We start from the raw sequence: 23,134 nt of genomic DNA, 5'->3' as shown, positions 1-23,134 counted from the left end.
GATCATTGATAAAAAAAACGTCTACCATTTTAAGTCTTACCATTAAAATTACATTCTCTACCAACTTGCATCTATGACAAACGTGTTTGGACTTTTGAGGGTATTCAAAAGAAGAGCATGCAACTCAAAGCCAACGTTGCATTCCATCAGATTTTAATACAACTCAAATAATGGCAACCCATCCAGAGGACATGTTTTTATATCATACAGACATGGATGTGTGTTTTAGAAAAGTACATGGACAGTGTTTGGACAGGAACAGTGTCTTCATGCTTTTACGCTTTCACTAACAGAAACAAAATCAAGTTAACAGTTTCAACAGTTTTAATAGGGGTTTGAACACATGTCCTTTATGAATACAATGTGTTCAAGAGAGAGTGGAAATACACTATTTACATATTTCTTGGGTTCAGAATAAAAATAAATGACATGACAACTCAACACGTTCAGCCGGTGATTATTGACAGGTATTCTTGGATTGTTGTGCAAACTAGATTTTCACCAGGTGAATCTCTCCTTACTTTTTACTGTCAGTCAACAGGAGGTGGTTTCTCACAAGTGAACATCTAGACATATTTATAAACTGCCTTCTTTTCCAAAGTCTGTATCTCCATCTTGACAGGGCACTTGTAAAAGTGTGAGAGCAGTGTCTCTGTGTAGCCAATGAGGAAGTAGAACTTCTGTGGTTGCACCTTCTGAAGCATCAGGGCGCATATCACTATGATGTTGCCACGGCGTTTAATAACCAACTCGTTGGCCAGGCAACCGTGAAACGTGCCAAATATGAAGCGGCGAATAAAAACATCTTCTACGGTCCTGTCAGCAGCACCTTCTTCTTCGTGCAGATTGCCTGTTGGGAGAAAGACAAGTGGGCAGTGATGTCAGCGAGTTAAAATACACCACATGTATGCTTGTCTAAACATATCAAACAGTGCTGCAATATTATGTAGCAGCAGACAGAGGTAAGGAGAAACAGAAAGCTACGATGTTAAAAAAGATCAGAAAGCAGAGATCCTCTACCATCAGTATTTGTCAGCCACCCTCCTGTACTAGGCCGAACCGCAGAAAGGACTGCCATGCAAGGATTTGCTTACTGGACCATTTAACTAATACCTGTGCCCAGGGGCATTCAACTGACATTCTTCACGAAAGCCTGCCAAAGTTGTGCTGAAAGTTTTTAGCTGCGTCAAAGAACATAGGCACAGGAGACAGGGAATACTTACTGGTGTGCGCAGAGAGCCAGCCCTTGCGATGACCTATCTGGTGTGGATGGAGTGCCTGCTCATAGTTCAAGGGCCGGTCACCTTTCCCCACACGAATACGGGCTGCCCTGTTCTGTGATAATAACCAGACAAAGAGGGAAGGGAGATTGAGAAGGTGAATGACAATGAATTCAGGAGGAGCTGTGTGGGTAAAAGCTCCACGGTGAACAAAGATAAATAGACTTAATAGTGGTAATTCTGCCCGATATTTGAGTTATTGGTCGCTGGTTACCTTTCCATTAAAATAAAAGGCAGGTAGCCATGTGGTCGATGAACCACAGGCATACAATTGTTTTCACAGATTAGAAACACTGCCCATGTGAATAAATAGACATTGTCTGCGTAGGATGGTCACAAATCATCGTCACTCTCAGAGCATGTACTGAGATATAAGGCAACATTTGTGCTAACCTACCTTATAACATATGGCAGTTGAATGAATTCCTCGCACTTCCAATGAAGGGCAGCCACCAATGGACAGTCTTCGAATCGTAGCCTGTAGAAACAACGTTTTACTTTAGAGAACAGTTTTTTAAACATATAGGTTATACTGAAAAACTGCAGGCAAATGTTTGTCTCCCAGACTATATAACTTGCTAGCCAACGTTAGCGCATCATGCTACTTGCAAGCTCAGACACAACTATTCATGGTTGATATAGTAGCGCTATAGCAATAGAATGCCAAGAGTACAATTCAACAGCACATCATATACAGAATATCTTTGACTGCAGCTAAATAAACATACTAAATTCTCAGTTTCTCACCCCTAACATCGCACACCGACTTGTCAAGGACGCCGCCATTTTGACAGACGTCACGTGGGCTGAGTTTTGTACACATTGTACACGTTTCTCATATTTGTAATTTCTTCTTATATGAAAAGTTAAGAAATGATGAGAATCATTATGATACATTTTCTTTGAATGGTTACATAGTAGATATATATATATTTACATGCTGGACCCGTAAATCCAGTTTTCGTTTCCTTTTTAATTGAAGGAACGAATGTGTTTATGGCTGTAGCTCCACTCCGTACAATATACAATTGTAACACGCTATAGAAGCTCTAGAACAAAATAGACTGCTAGACGAGTCAACACTCGGGTATATGTTGTAAACTCAGCTGGAGGAGATTGTTTTTTACAAACTTTAACGTTCGTCAAACTTAACTATATTTCAGTCAATGCGTTAGTGTTGATACTATTGAACTTTAACAATGTCATCGCCGATAGAAATGACTGAAATGTATGACAACGCGCTACTTGGAATCTTACAACACGTTGGAAATATACAGGATTTTCTACAGGTCTACTTCGGATTTCTATACCGAAAGACGGACTTCTACCGTCTACTTTCAAATCCAAATGACCGTATGGGCTTTCCTCCTGGTGTAGCAGAGAAAATGATCCTCAGAGTAAGTAACAAAATAACACTTGCGAACTCTAACATCTTGTGGGTTTTTGTGACTTTTTTTACTGATGTGTAGGATGCGACGGCTAAAAGGGGTCTGTAGGAATCCACACCTGCTCAGGAAACATCATACCAGCCGTTATAACCCTACCCAGATATAGGTTATACAAAACTGACTGTATTCAAAGACAGCAGAAAAGCTACACCACCACTCTGTAGAAAGTCATCAGAGGGATTGCCAGTCGAGGTCATACTGGCTGTGACCTAATGTGTCATGTCATGTCACACACATCAGGGTGTACGACAGGAGGTTTTCCCCAGATCTTCAGCTGGCCTCCTCTTTAGCACTTCTACTCTTTCTGTTTCAGAAGTATAGTCCAATTAATACAATTGTGTTTGCAGATGGTGCCTATGTAATCTGTGATTAATAATCCAACAAATTAAAATGTATCCAACAACAGGTAAAGTCCAAGGTACAAGGTATTTGACTTGAAAACTTATTTGGGCACTTTCTTCTCTCATTAGACCTTCAAAACGTTTGAGAAGTTTGCAATTGCGGACCGAGAACGAGAGATGCAGCGCAGGGCACCGGCAGTGATTCAGGAGCTGGAGGTGCCATCAGAGCAGGAGGAAGCAGGAGCGGCAGCAGCAGCATCCTGTAGCACAGAGGAGACTGCTCCATCTCCATCCCCAGCTTCTTCCTCTTCCTCGGCTCCGGCTCAAGTGAATCTGTCTCCTGGTCGGCCCCCAGCGTCCGCTCAAGCAGCTGGTGCCTCCTCACAGTCCCAGAGCAGCAGTGTTGCCCAGCCGTCAGGGGGTGACCAGGCAGAGAGGTCCTCTGGTGCAGGAGCGACTGCAGCAGAGCTGTGAGTATCCAGTTTGAGAATGTTGTTTTCATCATGATTCGTGTGATGTTCTGCTTCTGGTCTGTGTCCCAAATTCAAGGAGACCCCTGAATACTTTCACCCTTCTGCACTGTTAGAGTCTTTTAAATTGTATTGACTTGACATTAAATGTTTTTCAATCCCGACATACATTTTTCTACATTTATTGTTTTGTTTTTAGAGGAAACTCAGATTTCCAGAGCAACCCTGACAGTTACAACGGGGCAGTGACAGAGAACTACACCTGGTCCCAGGACTACACTGATGTAGAGATCAAGGTTCATGTTCAGCCGAATATCCTCAAGGGCAAACAGGTGAGTTGGCTTTCTCTCCATTACCTTTTCAAATCTATCGGTTTTATGCACAACAAAGTATCCGTCTAGAATGTGTGTGAATTTGACTCACGTCTTGGTACTTACCATGTTAACATGGTGTAATGCAAGGGTTTGTCAGTTTTGCGTGTAGTTGTTAAATGGGTAATACATTCTCTTTTAGGTTGTTCCTACACCCAATAAATGATATATATAATAAGACAATACATAAGCATTATTGCAATATCTGCAAGTTTTTTTTTTATTATCGACACATCTTGACCTGGTACTGAATAATGTTTTAAAAAGAAGGATTCTGTGATCTTGCCTGATGACTTGAAATAAAATTGACTTTATTGACTTTGTCAACAGGTGTCTGTTAACTTTCAGTCAGACAGACTCCGTGTGGCTCTGAAAGAGGGGGCCTCAGAGAGGGTTGTGGTTGAAGGTGCGCTTTGTCACAAGATCAACATGGAGACCTCCCTCTGGAGTCTAGAGCCTGGACAGTGCATTCTGGTAGGAAGTGAATTGTGAACTCTGAAATGACAACCAATATGCAGGAAAAATGCAATCTTATCAACATCTTATAGAGTTCCATTGTAAAATGTATAGGAAAGTTTGGTGTGTGTGTGTGTGTGTGTGGCATCTGTTCACCTGTGTGTTTTTTTCTAGGTCTCACTCAGAAAATGTGTAGAGGTTTGGTTGAGTGTGTGTGTGTGTGTGTGTGTGGCATCTGTTTTACCTGTGTGTTCTCCTCTAGATCTCGCTCAGTAAATGCGGAGAGGTGTGGTGGAATGCCGTGTTGAAGGGCGAAAAGGAGATCGACATCAACCAGATCAACCGCGAGCGCTCCATGGCAACTGTTGACGAGGAGGAGCATGCGGTGCTGGATCGCCTGACGTTCGACTACCACCAGAAACTACAGGGCAAGCCACAGAGCCATGAGATGGTGAGACAACCACACTAATCCCGAACAAAGAGCAGGCTTGTAAGGCATAATGACACAAGAAAGACTGTGTGAACCATACTTGTTTAAGGGTTTGGGCGCTTTTGGTGTAGTTGTTGATATAGGTCAAAGATGATTTGTTCTTGATTCTTACATCCAAAAGTAAATAAGCATTAATGCAATATCTGCAGGCTGCTGATAGATAGTATCTCTTCAGAAATAAATAAGTTCCCCACGGTATTTTAGATGGTTTTGTGTTCTTACCAAATCAGCATTTATGGCCAATTTGGCAAATTGCTCTCACAAATGTTTTTCAGTTCATCTCAGCAAGCCTTCATGAATAGACGAGAGCTGTGTCTTTTTTTCCTGTGTTGCAGAAAGTCCATGACATGCTGAAGAAGGGTTGGGATGCGGAGGGCTCCCCGTTCAAGGGTCAGCAGTTTGACCCGTCGATGTTTGACATCCCTCCCAGCGCTGTCCAGTTCTGAAGTTCATACAAGCAAACAATCAAACAAACCTACGTCAGAGGGCGCACACAAGTATCTGGTGCACACCTTGCTGTGGGCAGAGCTGAAACGTGGCACGGTGGAAAATCCAGCTCTTATTTAAATGCCAATAAAAGAAAAGGGAGGCTTGATTGACAGTTTTGAAACCTGTTTGGCTCTTGTTTATGCCTCCCTTTTTTCCCTTCATTTTGGGCATGATGGCACCTGTCTTTCTTTAGACAAGTAGCAGTTACAATGAAATGTTTGCTTTTTTCATTTTGTCAGTTTTGCGTCATTGAGAGGAAAATGTCATGGAAGCTATGGTTGCATTGTTGAAGTGGTGGACAGATGATCCCATCAGATGATCCCATCACCTATTTTTATTGTATTTTCCGTTCCCTCTTTACACTACCAACTTTTTTAACTGGCGAGGTGGAGGGACTTTTAGTTAGTCAACGTAATTTCGTTTTTAAGGCCAAACTCAGGACTATTAAGGTGTTTATAATTACCAGATCCTGACACTGCAAGATTTTGACTGGCCAGAGTTAACTTTTGGTTCCTGTTGACATTTTTTTGTTGCTCATTTGTGTGTGCCAGATTTCAATAAATACAGGCGTCTGTTTAATGTGAACTTGCCTTTTTATTTGTTCTTAAAATGCTAGATTATATGGATATGTAATCGCTTTGTATCATTTCGAATTGTTTGAATACTTTATCAACCCAGCAGTACAGAAGTTATCCAGGAGAGGACGCTGCAAACCGATAATGTCGTACCTTCATCTTCAAACTGTTCTTGTGACGTGATCAGTATGACGATTTAAAATATCTTTGCTAAACTCCATTAATCCAGTGTACTTTAGTAACATGCCTAATAATTACACAAATTGATCCGGTGATTGAGAATTTAAAAACAAAGTGGTATGCTGTTTGTGTGGCCTACTGTAGATTGTATTTTTTTTTTTTTGTTGCACGGACCTTAAGTAATAAACTAAATATTCCATAAATCGATGGTGTCGGTCACCAAGCTGTATGATCTACCGTGCTGCAGGTGCCAAGTCGATGCTTTAGATCAGAAGCTTCACTGCGCCCTCTGTCAAGGAACCAGGAGAACTGACGGAGGAGTCGGCAGTGCAGTGGATATCGAGTGTATTGCAACTGAACCGCACACTTGGAGAGGGGTTGGAAAGGCAACCGAGCCTGCGCGTCAGCAAACCTCTCCTTCACTCGAAAACATCTACTTTTTTGTAGTTTTACGCAAAAGCTACCAGCGCCTGCTCACCTGCTCACAGGAAATTAACTTAGTGCTTGGATCATAAGGTGGAGTTGAATTTCGTGTAGCAAGGAGCCGCGTTGAAAGACGGAGACATGGCAACGACAACCTGTACACGTTTTACTGACGAATTTCAGCTATACGAGGAACTCGGAAAGTAAGAATTTGTTTCAACATTGTTTAAGTTATATAGCTTGTTAATACTATAAGAAATATGTGGAATAATTTGTATTTTTCTCCCGTCTTTTCTCGGTTTGCATATTTGCAAATGAATGCGTTGGTAGAGGTGGCGGAATGAAGATTGTTGCCTACTTCTGCACTTTCACAATCCTTCTAACACTCTTTTATTTCAGTTGTTGTCACCGAAGATAGTCACTAAAAGTAAGTGAGGCGAGCTTACTGAGTAGTTGGTGTTGGCGACAGTTGCCTACATTCTGTTCCCCAACCATTTAGCCTACACACCTCCGACTGAGCTGCAGCGGCAGGGTCGCTACAACCGCCCCGCGTTTTGACAGCTCAAAATGTCCCCGTCTCCGCCGGCCCTGCAAGAGTTGCACAGCAGCCGGAGACAGTGACATTTTGAGCTGTCAAAAGGCGGGCGGCTGTTTGCTATCTATAAAATGCCCGTGGTGCCGAAGCATGCCTAGTGCCTGACGTGAGGAAATTATTTAGCTCTCTTCCCCCCTCCCCTCACTTAGTATTGCGTTTCTTTGCCTGGTTTTCTCCTAAATTATTGAACGGCCCCCCCGTCTTGTCAACCACTGGCGTTATCAAATAGACTCCGTGTGATTATGTTACACACATTTATATTTGTCTTGAAGGGAGTCGGTGTCCACGAGGTGGCTGCAGTTTTGAGGTTTATGTGATTCCGTTTCAATGTTGACAGATCTGTAACTGACATGCGCGCCAGTCGAGCGTGGGTTGATGTGTTGAGAGAAATGTTTCTCGCTTGCGTAAATTGATTGGGAATAGACTAATAGGCCTAACGTTACAGCAAATAAATATGACTACATCAGATACAGATAGGCTATGACCCAGGAATAGTTTTTGTTCTCACTTTACATGTTAAGACAAAGCCGTGATTCAAAATATATTTCAGCTTCTGAAACAAGGTTTCACTTTTGGTTATTGTGCTGCCTTAACAGGTACTGAATGTGGCTATGAACATGGATTTTAGCTCGGCCAAATATGAGAGTAAAGAAAATTGAGTTGGAAGCTGATATTCAAGCTGAGGGGAAAATACGAGCAATACTCAATTCACTTCGTTACATTCTGAAAGGTTGATTTGCCTGGGTTTTTGAAATTGGCACGTAGCCAGTAGGAGCCTATTGTCTGAACACTGTATGTTGTCTTGACTTTTTTCTCCAAATCAGTATTTGCCATAGCAATTCTTTTTGAATTGGCTTGTGACATGTGCTTTTATATATATATATATATATATATATTTTATACATGTTTGTCTGTTATGTGCACAAAACAGTATTGGTCTCAGCTTTAGTGGTGCACTATTTTGCATGGGATGCTGTTGCAGATGACAACCCGACTACTGACTTTCTGGTTAACACATGCACTTCCTAGTGGACAAACCATCATTATCAACAACTCTTTTATTTGGTGGTCAAAGTTTCCCCTCCAAATAGCATTTCAAAAGAGCAGAAAAGGCAAATAAAGAGGGGAATTTTATTTCACTTTGGATAATTTCTGCAATAACAGGGTGTTGTGATATTTTGGTAGCCTGATGGAAAAAACGTGATTGTTCCTGGTCATCAGGAGAGTGAATTTGTTTAGAGTAGAATAGCGGCAAAGTAAGGCCACAAATTTCTTTTTCTTTAGCAACAGTATAGGATTACCCATGATTACTGTTCTGAATATTACAAGAACTTGTGTTTTTGGATAAGTTCACAGTTTCAAACAAAGGCATGACATTTATTTCAACTTCTTTTCAATAACATTCTAGTATGGATAAGATGACCATGTATGTTGTAGAAGTAAGTAAGTAAGTTCTCAGAAATTTTGGAAATCAGATGACACATCTTAAAATTGGGGTCTTATGTCTCCATTACACGAAATGAATGATACACAAAAAAAAACAAATATTGGAGGAAATACTCTTAGGTTATCTGTCTGAGGTCTGTTTTTCTGTCTCTCATTAATTTATTTTCGAGTATATGTGGAGTTTACGTAGGGTTTTGCAAAAATCTTTCACAAATTCACCACCACTTGACTGTAGATTGACCAATCTGTCATTTTGATAGCAAAAATCACCAAAAAAATCGCGAATTCCTGGAGGGCCTGTCTATTGCCGTATTTGATTGGTCACTTTTGTGCGTTATCCATCTCGTCCAGGTTGTGGCCGTAGGGAGGGAGCTGTGGGGTGTTGAAGAGACAGATAAGGGGAGTGTTTGAGTGCGGGTGTGTTAAAGAGAGAGATAGCAGGTGTGGGTGGTTATGGGTGTGTGTGAAAGAGAGAGGGCAGATGTGTGTGTATGAGAGAGAGAGAGAGAGCTGTGTGTCTAACTTTGTGCTCCTCCATCTCCAGCTCTTGACTGATGTAGGAGCTCAGTAAATCAACTCAATGCAGTTTGGCGTCTCCTCAGATACCTCACAAGTCACTCACATACCGATGAGATCCCCCACACACACTGTTCAAGCTAATACACTCATATATCATTTCACACACCTCACCCTGCCCATACTCTGATGACAACCACTGTCACACACACATACTACTCACTTAACTCACACACTACTCACCCCGCTCACACACTGCTCTCCCTGCTAACACACTGACCCCCCCCCCCCCCCACACACACACACACACTCACACTTCTGGTCCATGGTCTCCTGCTGCATGGCCAGCAAGTGCCTCTGCTCGGCTCCCTGCAGCTCTCCAGGCCACACCCTCCCTGCTGTCTGTGTCTGTGAGTGTGTTTATGTTTATGGTGTCCTCCTGACACATGGGGGGGGGGGGGGATTTGCATTGTTGAAACTGCTTAATGCTCAACGCAGGAGTAGCTCTGAGGATGAGAGGGCAGAGGATTTAGTTCTTATACTTAGTACTTAGTAATTTAGTTTTAATATATAGTACTTAGCTCTGAACTCTAGAATAGAAATCAATTTTTTTTTGTTTGTAGGCCTAACTGAGGATAGGGACAAATCAAATTTAGCTTCTTCTCCAAATTTGGCTGATCATGCAGTCTAGTGGGTTTCACAGCAAACTCAGATTAATGCAACTGCATCCGGCTCACGAGTGACGGCCCCGTCAGGAGAAGGGTCTGTGCCTTCTGTCGGGACCAGCACTCGTCAAACGTCTGCGGATTCCCTGCCACGATTAGTCAGGCACAGGCGCGCTGGTCTTTTTTCACCTGGAGGCCAGAGAGGGACGTGTGGGCACTCTTCCTGTCACAGTGTGTGTGTGTGTACAGCAGGTCAAGCGCAAAGCAGTGGACTAGACTCGGCCCGGGCTCAGCCCAGAGCTGTTGCCCAGTTAACCTACCTCCTTACCCCAGAATCTCTCTGTCTCTCTCTCTCTCTCTCTCTCTCTCTCTCTCTCTCTCTCTCTCTCTACCTATCTATCTATGTCTCTATCTATCTATCCATCTGTCTATCTATCTGTCTCTGTCTGTTTCTTTCTTTCTTTCTTTATCTATCTGGCTGACTTCCCATTTGCTACAGAGATGCTGGCTTCAGCAGAGCTTCATCTTAAAAAGGGCTCTGTCCGTTGTGTGCATTGTGTAACTGCACCAAGGTACGCTAAAATTAGCCCACAAAAGATGACATCAGGCATTATCACTGTCTCCACAGAGTTAGTTATGCAAGCCGCTCTGGAAATATCAGCAGGAAATGTGTCCAAAATGATAGATCTTTGAAAGATGACATCTTTTTTTTCTCTTGCTGTTTTCTGTCTGTAAAAATATGGGAATGTGCTGCTTGGCTGCTGATGTTCATGCTTGTATTGGTTGTACTGTATCAGCCTGTTAGAGAGGCATTGTCATCTGCAGCTCTCTGCTTCATCTTAATTGCTTGTCACTGGGGAGTCATTTTGAAAATATGTCTACAAGAACAAGAACATCACAATCAGACTAATATATTTGCAGATCATTTGCAGAGTTTACAAGGAATTCATTGTTCATGTTTTAGCTCAAACAATGGAATGATATTTTACAATATGACTGTAATAAAGAAGTGTGTGATTGAAAATAAAAGAATAAAAGAAGCATACTGTTATATGCAAATATACAGATTTGTTAATGCACACATATAGAACAATATGTTAGTGAACAGCCATTATGATTCTTAAGATGAGTTAGGTGAGTCTGCTTGGTCTCAAACAGCCGGTATTCATACTGAAACTTTACTCAACCACAGCACAACTCTCTCACTTCAAATCTGTCCATCTCACTCACTGGCACTGCGATAAAGGACATCAGTTGCAGTGCGATGCACCAGCTGCGTGTCACCAGCAGAAGGTCCTTTTGTTAACTGTTGGGTCACTGAAGTGTCACTGTATGAAGGCTCACCCTTTTTTTATGTTCCCCTTTGTGTTGCAGGGGAGCGTTTTCTGTGGTGCGCCGATGTGTCAAGCTGTGCACAGGCCAAGAGTATGCGGCCAAAATCATTAACACCAAAAAGCTCTCTGCCAGAGGTAAGTCGGGACACACACACACACACTCACATGCACACTCATGTGGACACGCACACACAAAGACATACACACTCACACACACACACACACACACACACACACACACACACACACACAAAGACATACACACACACACACACACACACACACACACACACACATACATGCATATTCCTACACATTACTCACACATACGTACACACACACTGTCATCAGCTAACCATCAGCTAACCATCAGCTAACCCATGTTGTCACATACATACAGTGGCTTTTTGGACACAGAAATTCACAAAATAGCCCTCTTTAATGTAAAAGTGAAAACAGATTTCTACACAGTTATGTAAATTAAATACAAATATGTAATGAAAATAAGTGATTGCATAAGTATTCACCCCCTTTTAAATAGACTGACCTCATTCAACAGAGGTCCAGCCAATTGCTGCTAGAAGTCTTACAATTAGTGAAATGGGGATCAGTGTGCAGTGAATGTGTCTCAAGTGATTGTAGTATAACAACACCTGTGTCTGGAAGGTCCATTCACTGGTCAGTTTTCAGTAATCAGTATTCCTGGCTACTGTTACACCATGAAGACCAAAGATCACTCTAAGAAACTCAGAGAAAGGGTTGTTGAAAAGTATAGGTCAGGGGAAGGATACAAAAAAATGTCCAAGGCACTTAACATCCCCTGAAATTCTGTTCAATCCATCATCAAGAAATGGAAGGAACATGCCACAAACATACATGTTCCAGATCTGTACACACATACACACACAGACACACAGACACACATCTACACTTACATACACACACACAAACACACACATACACACACACACAGGGAAATTAGTCTTTAACCTTTTCTTTTCATCCTTGGCATGGCACTTATTTTTGTTTTTACAAGTATAGCTGCTTTTAATGTCAATCAGAACTCAGACACACAGCCGTTTCCTCTGTCAAGATCCAGTCGGTTCACTGGCATGGACACTGTGATGGATGCTGGACGGCAGTCAGTCTGTTTAGACTGTTCCAGAATGCAGATTTCAATCATATGGCATCAATTAAAAGCAAGAGCACTCTTGAGCAGCCATCACACAAACATGTTCTGCTCTGTAGGGCTTACTTGGCTCATACATGCACGGCTGAATCACTGCCGCACTGCACGTTGGTAAAATCTTAGCTGGTAGGCAATTGGTACGGGTGGTTGGCGGCTGGGGAGGCAGTGCCTGCCACTGAGAAAACAAGACCAAAATGTAGGTGAGTCATTGGCCATTCAGAGCGCATATGTTAAGGTGCCACTTTTCCGCCCGAAGCATAACCACTCACCCTAGACCAAGATTGCATCACAGAACACAGGCTTTCCTGAAATGCCTGTTTGAGCCACAGTTTGATTGGCCAAATGTGTTCTGGACTTTATAGTGTATTGAACAAGCTAACATGCTTGTCAGTGAGTATGCTGTACATTATGCTGGCCTAAATAGCATACAGGGCAAGTTTGTACACACTTCAATAGACTAGACTTTAAAGTATGATGGAGTGTATAGTGAGTACATGGCAGGTAAGGATTTGCAGGGGAGTGGAATGAGACTGACAGTCAGCTCTCTGCTCTCGGCTGATACCTTAAATATCTTAAGCATGGATGTGGGTTGGTGTAGCACAAGGAGGATTTACTCAACTGATTACCCTTTTCCCCAGTATCTCTCTCTCACTTTCTCAGGCACACACACACACACACACACACACACACACACCACACACACAAATATATATATATACTGTGTGTATATATATATATATACACACACACATACAGTACATAAACACACACACATAAACATACATGTGTGTGTTATTTAGTGTGTGTTTCTGCAGCAGTGTAAGGAGAAGGTGTGGGGGCAGAATGAGTCTTGTGATCACACATTTGGCAGCAGCAGACAGGTTGTCTGTGAGCTTCACACGCCTCAAGCACAGAACTCCGCTGGCTCAGAGAGAGACAGGGCCACAGTAAGGTTACTAACATACACACACTCACACAGACACACACACACACACAGATAACACACACCCAAACACACACAGATACACTCACACACACACACACACACACACACACACACATACACACACACACACACACACACAGATACACAGATACACACACACACACACACACATACACTTACACCCCCCCCCCCCCACACACACACACACACACATACATACTCACAGATACACACACACACTCACAGATACACACTCACACACACATGCACACTCACAGATACACACACACTCTCACAGATACACACCCGCCCCCCCTACACACACACACACAGTCACACACACACACAAATACACACATGAAAGAGTTAACGTTATTATTGTGGTTGCGAATGGAAACTGGAACAAGTTTGAGGGGTGGGCTGTGGTGTTCGTGTTTGTGTGTGTGTGTGTGTGTGTGGGTGTGTGTGTGTGTGTGTTCGTGTTTGTGTGTGTGTTTAACTGTCTATTTGTGTGTGTTTGACTGTGTGTGTGTGTATGTGGGGGAGTTCGGGATGACTGTACATATAAATGTATGTGTGTTTGTGGTGAGTGGTGACTGTACTTGTTTTAGTGTGTGTGTGTGTGTGTGGAGCGGGGGGGGGGGGGGATGTTGAAGTGTCTGGGGAGATGAGACTTGAGCAAGGATGCAGGGGCATGCAAACCCAGACTCATCTACATTAGACACAGTACACGCACACATACACACAGTACACGCACACACACACAGCACAGACCCACACACACTGTCTTACGTCTAGCCAAGGTCCGGCCCGGTTACCCAGCAGCTACATGTATAAGGTATAGGTATAATTCCAGGGCAAAGAGACATGACAGCTTTGTGCTGTGTAAGGTGAAGGTGTTAATATTAAAACACACAATCCTGTTGCGCATAAGGTCAGGGTTATACTTTGTACGTATGCGTCCGAGTGATGTCAATTTCGTCATCAGAGGGTGGACGTGTGGCTCTGTACGGATGTCTGTGTACCCTCCAATTTTTTTGACGATGTTGACTTTTCCGCACGGCTACTTCAGGGGTATCTAGTAAGGGGACATTCTAAATGTAAAAAAGCTTAAAGTGACTTAATGTTCCAAACCAGCAATCAATGATGACCCATTTCTCTCTTACATGTCTTGTCATAAACGCTTATATCTGTCAAAAAATAAAAACAACACTAGAATGCCCCCTTAGACTAGAACACTAGAATGCCCCCTTAGAAAGCAGTCTGTGTGTGCGTCCACAACGAGCTTAACTAAAGCCTAACTGTGCTTGGCAGCATCGCTTCCCTCGCGTTCTTCTGTTAGGGCAACACGAAGCCCATTTGCGTTGAAAGAAATCAGTGTCGAGAAGAAGTTAAGGGGTGTTAGCATTCAGCTTTTTCTTTCTCTCTCTCGTCAGTTAGGGCCAGGGCTTTTTTATTAGAATCTGACACAAGACTGCAATATGAGTTAATGGCATTAGGTCGATGTATTAACTATTTTATTATCAATCACTCATCACAACACCTTTGCAGGGGGGTGGATGTATAAATCTTATATTTGCCCTCCATCCAAATGGACTGGTGAATTCTCCAATTCTGTCCAATTGCTCTGATTATTTTTGCAAGATGCACAAGTAATAATATGTTAAAAATGTTCTTTTCTCCACAACAATCACTCCTTATGTGTTGCCGTTTGGAGGTCACCCTTGTCTTCAGTAATCAGGTGTAAAGTTTTTTTTTTGTCCTGACAGACATATTAATACATTTGTCCTTAAGGTGGCTGAGCTTCTAGTCTCTACACCACTGATTCTGTTACAAATGCGGTGCTATTTGTGTTTCTGGTTACCACGGACGCTGAAAGGTCAGGGTTCAGCTGACTAAGGAAAGGTCAGGTGTCTGTGTGTGTACCTTAGTATTTTTTGAGCATGTACGTATGTGTTTATTTCTGTCTATGTGTTACTGGGGTGTTCATTATAATTTTGAGTCATGAACAGGAATGGTGCACATATGATTAAATAGTGGATACAGTTTCACCATGTGTTGTGATTACTTGGTATCACACAGCTGAGCCATTTGTATTATGTGGGGCATGTCATCACAAAATGAGTACTGTTGGACAGTTTGATATTTTGAATAATTGTATTGGATATTATACATTCACAGTTAATTATCTTTAAAATAATAATAATAATAATACTTTTGTGCACCCAATCCAGATAAATTAGCGAAAAAGTGTAAGGTATCATCATCTTAACAAGAAATCAAGTTTGGAGAGAAATCAACTGTACACTTTTTGAAATTGAAATTGAAATGGAAATTTAACCATAGCAACTGAGACTTCCTGTCATTCAATAGTCATGAAACTTTGCACAAAGATAAATGACAACCAAATAAAAATAAATGACTTCCAATGGTTTATATTTGGACAGTTTATAGAAATAAAAAAGTTAAAGACTCATTTTATCTGTTGTAGTCCTATGGTACCTATTCAAGAACGGTTATTCCACTGAATGTCTGAAATATGAAAAGAATAGCAGTCATCCTCTACATGCTGTTCAGAGAAGCCTGTTGTTAAAGATATAGCTGCCTTGTCTTAACTGCTTTTAGTCCAAAGTGATTAGCTCTGCTCCATATGCGTGATGTTTGCTACCAGTATAAGCTAAAGTTGTATACGACCTGTCAACGTGTAGCGGGTGGCTGAGGCACATCAAATAAACTGGTTGAGAGTCTTATTAAAGCTCTTACTAATTCTCACAGACAAAACAAATAGCTACACGGTCAAGCAATGTCATTTATTTCTTTAAAGAGACAAAACAAATAGCTACATGGTCAGGCATTGTCATTTATTTCCATGAAAAAAACGTGTGTACCATGTGTAGATTATGTACAGAGTACTTGTATTGAGTGTATGTCATGTTATGCTATACTATGTTATGTGGTAGCGGGCCGCGCGCCGTGTATTCAGTGGGCCGGTCTGACAGTAACTGGGCCACTTTTTCCCATAGACATACCTATATGATGTCTATGCTCTTTCCCCCCAGTCCGCCCCTGGCTATGTGCGCCGTCTCAACCACGTTTATTAGGCAATGTGCGCATGCAATGTGACTCGCTTCGTGCGCTACGCCTCAGATCGCATGGAATGCGCGTCTCATTCACCAGGTGAGGCGACTCGCATCGTGCGCTATATGCCTCTCATTGAATACTACTTATTACCTGTTTGATGTCCTGAAATGTGAACGTACTCCTCGGCCAATCAAGGAGCTCGTTTTTACGTGATATAAATTGTCCAATCCCACGGAAGGATTTAGGTATGTATAATTTGTATAGTGTTTATACCCCTAAAAAGCTCTGCAGTTGGCTAAAATCTTCTTTTTCTGTGAATATTTATGAGTAGCTCTTGAGGAGGTAAATGGCTACACCAACCATGAAATGATAAAAACGATTAAAAGAGAAACTTTTGCTTGAAAAAAATATCCACTTTCTTGAGAAAACTCTTACTCATACACATTTATTTGGCAGACAAAATCATATTTATAGATTGTTTTACAGTTTGGTGACTGATCTATAGTAGAGTAAGGTATATATTTTTTGGAAAAATTTCCAAAAAACACTTTTGCGACACGCTCCATATAAATATTGTTTATGAATGGTCATGATGAACATATTGGCAGCACACACACACACACATATCCACGATCCCTAGACTGCTGAGCAATACAGGCATACGCACCTATCAGCTCCCAGATTCCTTTCACCACATGCTGGTTGACCCCCTGATTTACAGTACTGTTGGAATGATTGTAGTCACACACACTGGTGATCTCACAGACAGACAAACCGAAGGAGACAGACAGAGACGATTAAGAAGGACACTTTGCACAAAAGAAGTAAAATAAAAAATCTCTCCCTCCTTTCACCTGAGCTGCCCTTTCTCCTTGACCGCCTCTCCCTCTGGTGTGTTTTTGGGCTGTGTGTGTGTGTGTGTGTTTTGTTTTGGCACCTAGTGAGGTCACCGCTTGGGCTGGCAAACGTCCCAAGGCTGTGCAGCCATCTAAGGACTGGCTGTCTGATTTGGGAGTCAGAAGTGTGTGTGTGCATCCTTTGAATCAGTGCTTGAATCATTTGTCTGTAAGTATTTAATGTGTGTGTGTGTGTTTTATATCTCTGTGTGATTCATGCACAGTAGAGTGTATATGAGTGTTTCATCTCATGTTAATATACCCTATGCCTGTGCATGTTTATGCACTGTGGAAGACTTGTCGTGACCTGTATTGACCTGTACCCTGAGCTGTGGAGTCAAGTGCATGTGAACCAGGGGAGTGAGATCCTGCCAACTCTAGGCTGGGGTGGGGGTGTGAGTGTGTGTGTGTGGGGGTTGAGCGAGTCTTTCTTTCCCTCTCAGTGCGTGATTCATGCATTATGAATGGTCACTTTCCCTTTTCAAGTTGCAGACGTGTCCTGCTGTGACCCCTGGGAGATGCCCACCCCGTCTACTACACTCACCCGGTCCGCCAAGCTCTGTTTCTGTCCCGACATGGCGTTGGTGTTCTAGGATGTGCACTGAGTCATTATTCCGGAACTTTTGTAACTGCAGAATACATAGATATCGGATTCTAACTCTGAAGCTCAAGTAGGTTATTTAAGCAATATAGTACGAGTGGGAGTGGGGTAGGTGAGGGATAATCCCACGGGCGGCCGGAGGCCGAGTGCCATAGGCAACAAACCCGTGGGATTATCTCTTACCTACCCCACTCCCACGAGTGCTATATTGCTTTTAGAAAACAATTCTACCGTCAACAAATTAACATTTCAACATGAAGTTATTGATTCAAAATGGTTTATTTTGCCATTGTTTCTCTGCAACAAAAAATAGTTCCATTGTCAATGTCTTGGTTTGGAATTTGAAGAACTTTGAATTAACGGTTATCATCAACGCGCTATAGAATATTTCATCCCGGAGTGATTTATTATTAGCTGTGAAAAGTCCCAGTTGGTATGTTGACGGATAATCCAACTCATGGAACGTCTCTCGTCCAATCAGAAACAGCTAAATAACGCGATAGAACCCAATTGTTTTATCATTAAATTTAGGCTATGCTATACCATACTGTACTGTACTGTACTGTACTGTAATATGCTCAGGGTTGGGTCAGATTACTTTGAAATGTAGTCAGTTACTTAATACAATTTAGCAATTCTTGTAGTCAGTAACGTAATCCATTGCAATACAAAAAAAATTTAATGTAATCTGAATACATTTGGATAATGTATTGATTACTTCAAGAGCAAACATTGAAAATATTGCATTTTATACCAAAAAATAGACAATTTTGAGTTCCACAAATATGTTTTCTCTGTCAACATCTCAAAACATTTTCAATGCAAATAAAATGCATTTAGCATATTCAGCATATATAGTCGGTCAAATCAAATTACCCTCACAAAAGAATTACTGGCACAAACTACAGCTGTACTGTGTGTATTCTAATCTACAACATGTAGGATGTTGTTTCTTTTATGTAGGGCCACATGGAGGACTTTGCTTTTGTAATGCAAGCGGAGCTCTTACTCAAAATGTTAATCTTCCATTTTCAATGTAAATATAAAAGGATACAAACTTCATTAACCATAGATCATAAAAACACTTACTCTGTTACAGTAGAACATATTCAGTATTTAGTATGACCCAAATCAGATAACCATTAATAGCATTGGTTATCATGAACATTCCCCCCAAATTTATATTTTTAGATTTTTCTGTGATCATGTAATTTCGATTACATGTAATCCCTTACTACACAACCCTGGTATAAACTTTACTGTTCTTTGATGTCATATGCAGGATTGATAGATGGGGATTGATTTGAGCAACGGTATGTGATAGCTTGATCTGATTTGCCAGTTAGACTGTGCTATTAGCTATGCTGTACTACTTGTAGGACTAAGATTTGGGCAGTTTTCTCTCCCAGGTCATCCTGGGTAATCTTTGTGTTGTGTATGGGACTCAGCTGTGTTCTGTACTAAGCAATGGTGCCTTTTGTTTTTGAGCCAAGACTACATTGTGTTCAAGACTGTTGTACGTACTGGGCTGTTCTGGTTGGTTTTCTCTTTGCCGGCCAGTACCAGGCTGCACTATACACTAATGCAGTGCTTTGGCACTTGTGAGTGAGTAAGATATAACTATGGCTGTCCTTCCCACTGGGTTCTGAATACTGTGCTACGGTGTGTTTAGGCTAGTGTTTCACTGTGTGCTCCTCTGTTACTGTGCTGGTCTCTGAGTAACTATGCTCTCTTTGCTGTGCTGTCGTGTGGTGTGTGTCTTAGTTAAGTGTTTTACTGTGGTCCTCCGCGCTCTGTGAGCCTGATGTATTGATATGATCCTTCACTGCAATGTGATACAGTGTGGATCCTGTTTCGGCCCTTAACTGGGATGACACTGCATGCATTGTTAATCTGTGTGGGGAGTCAGTGAGTGACCTTGGCCCAGCATGAGAGGACCAGTAACACACACAGGCAGCCCAAGTTTGTATAACTGTGGTGAGGCAAATTTCATGGAAATGATCTTTTCTTGTGTTTATTTTCTCCCTATGTATATGTGATTTATGTTTGTATGTCGGCGAGGTGTATAAGTGTATATATGTTTAAGTTACTGGATGACCTAAATTTCCCTCAGGATTAATAAAGTATCCATCTATCTATCCAGCTTTAGGTAGTAGACAAAGAGTACCCTTCTACTCATTCACACACAGAGGCTAACACATAGGGAGCCAGCCTGCACATCGGCAGCAGTTGGGGGTTTAGTGTCGTGCTCAAGGACACTTCGACACTTGGTCAGGAGGTGTTGGGATCGAACTACCTTTCGATTGCTGAATAATTTCTCTACATCCTGAACCACTGTTGCTCCCCTAGTTTGATCTTTTCATTCACATGCTTAGTGTTGTGGAGGTATCTGCTCGATCCAACAGTCAGTAGAGTAGAGTTAGTACAATGGTAATATACTGGTAATATACTAGTAATATACTGGAAACATACTGGTTGGTGCCCAAGTAGAAAATTTCTTCCCCGTTTCTATAATGAACTGAGCAGCGTGTTGTGTGGAACTCTGCCAAACAGACGTAGGGGACAGTTATTTTATGACTGGTGGCCATGCAAGCTTCCTCTTCAGTGTCTGATGCACCCTCGTGCTGTCTTCTGTTCCCTGCACAGCGCTCCATCAGATTCTTGTCATATTGGATCACACAGCGCCATGGAAAACCCTGATCTGGTTAGGCAATCAAAGCGTTCGCAGGTCTGATTCCTTTTTGTAGCAAATAGAGCAGACTGCTGAAGTGGGTGTCAGAGTGTGTGTTGCAGCAGCAGATGAGTTTGTTTTACACTGACACTCGTATGGACAACAGCAGAATCAAGTGCACATTGCAATAGAAATAAACTCATTTCTAATCAAAAGACTTTTTTGATTATGAATTGGTATGGGGGGAGGGGGAGGTAGTAAGCAGGGGAACGTACTACAATCCAGTCATTTGTACAAAATGGCCATAGGTCTTGGGACTTGGATGAGAACAGACCTGGTATTTAGATAGCTAGGCTGATGCCAGTTGTGTAAGTTGTGTCTCTGGTTATGTTATGAAGACTTTTTTTGGTTTGTTTTTTTCTGGACAGATCACCAGAAGTTGGAACGGGAAGCTCGAATTTGCCGTCTGCTTAAGCACCCCAATATTGGTATGTAGCTGCCAGTAACTGTATGGGATGTGTGTGAGTGTGTGTGTGCATTAGAATACTTGGGGTGACCTGCTGTCAAATATGTGAAATATGTAGTGTATCTTTGCAAGTTTAACATATGAGGTGTATACAGTATAAAATACTTCAGATGATGTGCACACTTATGTTTTTTAATGTGGTATGTATGTCCTTCAAGTTTTCCTTTTTCTGTGCTCTTTTCAGAGGAGATGTATTTTTTTTGTCTCAATTCTGTATTTTTTGTTTAAAACTGCCTGCACTGCAGGCCTGAGAAGATTTCACAGCTCTGTAGTATTATGCTATTAACAAGCAGAGCAATGTTATGGTCACTGCTGTTGTCCAAAGTCAACAGACTTAAGCAGAGGTCAAGCAACTTATGTGATTTTCTCTAGGCTATAGAAGAAATGACTAACAGTGAAGGATGTTCTGAAATGTGTTTCTCAGTAATGTTGAAAAATTAATAAAAAACTACTGAAAAAAGCATAGGCACAAATATGTACTCTCCCATAAGTGTTTTGGAATCACCCTGCACCTAAGATTGCCACATTGACTTCCTCCTCCTTGAATCTATCAGTAATGTTTCCCATTGGTCTTGCCCAAAAAGATGCCCAGTGTGGCATCAGCCTCAGACAGTGGGGGTGGGCACTAGGCTGTAGTATGTGTTTCAAGGGACGGAAGCTGTTACCTTTTCCAATGTATCTCTCTCCCCTCCATCTCACTCTCTCTCTCTCTCTCTCCCTCACCCCCTCCCTCTCTTTTTCCTCTCCCTCCCTCTCTCTCTCTCTGCAGTTCGTCTTCATGACAGTATTTCGGAAGAAGGCTTTCACTACCTCCTGTTTGACCTGTAAGTGTGTGTGTGCGGATAAGAACACAAAACTATTCCGCCTCCACATCCCCATGTGGTGCCAAAATCTCATAATTTTCATGCTCTCAAAAGATATCATTACTACTACTCCAGCCCACTTGTTCATCTCTCTGCTCTGCATATGCTGACATACACACACATACACACATACACACATACACACATACACACTATCATGCTAACAAACACACACATGTAGGCCATACACTAAAATATACATACACAAACTACATCTCTGTATGTCTCTGCCATATTGCTAAACACACACACACACACACACACACACACACACACACACACACACACACACACACACACACACACACACACACACACACACACACACACACACACACACACACACACAATGTCCCTTTTCTTTCTCTACACGCTAACACTCACGCACACACTCCATATACCAACAATCTCATTTCCTGCTATATTGCTGATGTGCACACACACACACAGACACACTTACACACACGCAAGCACAGGCACACCGTTTCCTTTATCATCCCCGACTTTCCCCCGCTACCAAGCCTGTTTCCATGGCAACAGAGAGCTGGGCTGCCCAGCTCCAGAGAGAATCCTGCAGCAGGGCTTTCCCCCCTGAAGCTCCGGGTTTTCTTCCAGAGGATTCCCCAGCCTGCTCTCTCTCTCTCTCTCTCTCACACACACACACACTCTTCACCCCCTGAAGCCTCAGGGTCTCTCTTGTAGAGGATTTTCCAACCCCTCCACCCCTTAACACACACTGAGGGCCTGATTTACTAACATTGCGACCGCAGCTTAATCTGCGCTTTTGACAAGGCGCAATTTACCGCACAGTGCTTTTCCACATTTTCCGTGGTATTTATCAAACCAGATCCGCGCTGGGCAATCAGCGCCTTACTCCGCCCTTTAGTGTTATTAAGCGCACCGTTAAAAGACGGGAGAAATCGCCTGCATGTTACTGCCACCATGGTGATTCGAGGAAGAGAAACGAAGGTTCAGCAAAGAGGAGATAGATATATTTCGCAAAGTAACAGCGAACATTAACCTTTTACAAGGAAGGTATACACTGCCGCATCCGGCTTTTTGGACACCAAACGTTCACTCAATCACTGCCCTTGATTCAATGTGCGCGCGGTTATATTGTTTTTCTGCCGCCGATGCCGGGTTGGGTATAGGTGTCATTATCCATGGCTGTTGGGGATACCCGCCATCACCTACAGCGAGATGTTTAAAAGATTTTACACGATTATAAAGAATATGCTATTGGGTGGCATTAATACATAAACTGTCTAATATTACAATATAG

At 42.2% G+C, this 23,134-nt stretch overlaps 3 protein-coding genes across 3 annotated transcripts in view; 2 read left to right on the top strand and 1 right to left on the bottom strand.

Moving 5' to 3' along the window:
* Positions 1-131: 131 nt before the first annotated feature.
* mrps24 (mitochondrial ribosomal protein S24) lies at positions 132-2,071 on the bottom strand. Its single transcript, XM_080848114.1, has 4 exons — positions 2,028-2,071; positions 1,678-1,758; positions 1,224-1,335; positions 132-850 (listed from the first exon to the last, which is right to left on the bottom strand). Exons 1-4 carry the CDS (start codon positions 2,064-2,066, stop codon positions 567-569), a joined length of 516 nt encoding a protein of 171 aa, XP_080704240.1. The 5' UTR covers positions 2,067-2,071; the 3' UTR covers positions 132-566.
* A 251-nt stretch (positions 2,072-2,322) lies between these two features.
* Positions 2,323-5,930, top strand: nudcd3 (NudC domain containing 3). The gene is made up of 6 exons (XM_080848100.1): positions 2,323-2,677; positions 3,199-3,539; positions 3,739-3,871; positions 4,241-4,384; positions 4,629-4,817; positions 5,192-5,930. Exons 1-6 carry the CDS (start codon positions 2,480-2,482, stop codon positions 5,300-5,302), a joined length of 1,116 nt encoding a protein of 371 aa, XP_080704226.1. The 5' UTR covers positions 2,323-2,479; the 3' UTR covers positions 5,303-5,930.
* Positions 5,931-6,475: 545 nt separating this feature from the next.
* Positions 6,476-23,134, top strand: part of camk2b2 (calcium/calmodulin-dependent protein kinase (CaM kinase) II beta 2) — a 61,407-nt gene continuing 44,748 nt past the window's right edge. The window contains exons 1-4 of the mRNA XM_080847671.1: positions 6,476-6,726; positions 11,120-11,214; positions 20,892-20,951; positions 21,759-21,813. Of these exons, the coding sequence (XP_080703797.1) occupies positions 6,665-6,726; positions 11,120-11,214; positions 20,892-20,951; positions 21,759-21,813 (272 nt within the window). The 5' untranslated portion in view covers positions 6,476-6,664. The remainder of the gene's footprint in view (positions 6,727-11,119; positions 11,215-20,891; positions 20,952-21,758; positions 21,814-23,134) is intronic.

The sequence above is a fragment of the Sprattus sprattus genome, assembly GCF_963457725.1.
Source record: "Sprattus sprattus genome assembly, chromosome: 11".
Classification (NCBI taxonomy): domain Eukaryota; kingdom Metazoa; phylum Chordata; class Actinopteri; order Clupeiformes; family Clupeidae; genus Sprattus; species Sprattus sprattus.
Note: the sequence above shows the minus strand (reverse complement) of the source record. Positions and strands in the feature narration are given on the sequence as shown.

Coding starts and splice junctions, on each gene's coding strand:
- mrps24 (XM_080848114.1), bottom strand. CDS start 2,066: ATGGCGGCGTCCTTGACAAGTCGGTGTGCGATGTTAGGG. Junction 1,759..2,027: donor GTCGGTGTGCGATGTTAGGG/GTGAGAAACTGA, acceptor TTGTTTCTACAG/GCTACGATTCGAAGACTGTC. Junction 851..1,223: donor CTGGCTCTCTGCGCACACCA/GTAAGTATTCCC, acceptor TTCTCCCAACAG/GCAATCTGCACGAAGAAGAA.
- nudcd3 (XM_080848100.1), top strand. CDS start 2,480: ATGTCATCGCCGATAGAAATGACTGAAATGTATGACAACGCGCTACTT. Junction 3,872..4,240: donor ATATCCTCAAGGGCAAACAG/GTGAGTTGGCTT, acceptor CTTTGTCAACAG/GTGTCTGTTAACTTTCAGTC. Junction 4,385..4,628: donor AGCCTGGACAGTGCATTCTG/GTAGGAAGTGAA, acceptor GTTCTCCTCTAG/ATCTCGCTCAGTAAATGCGG.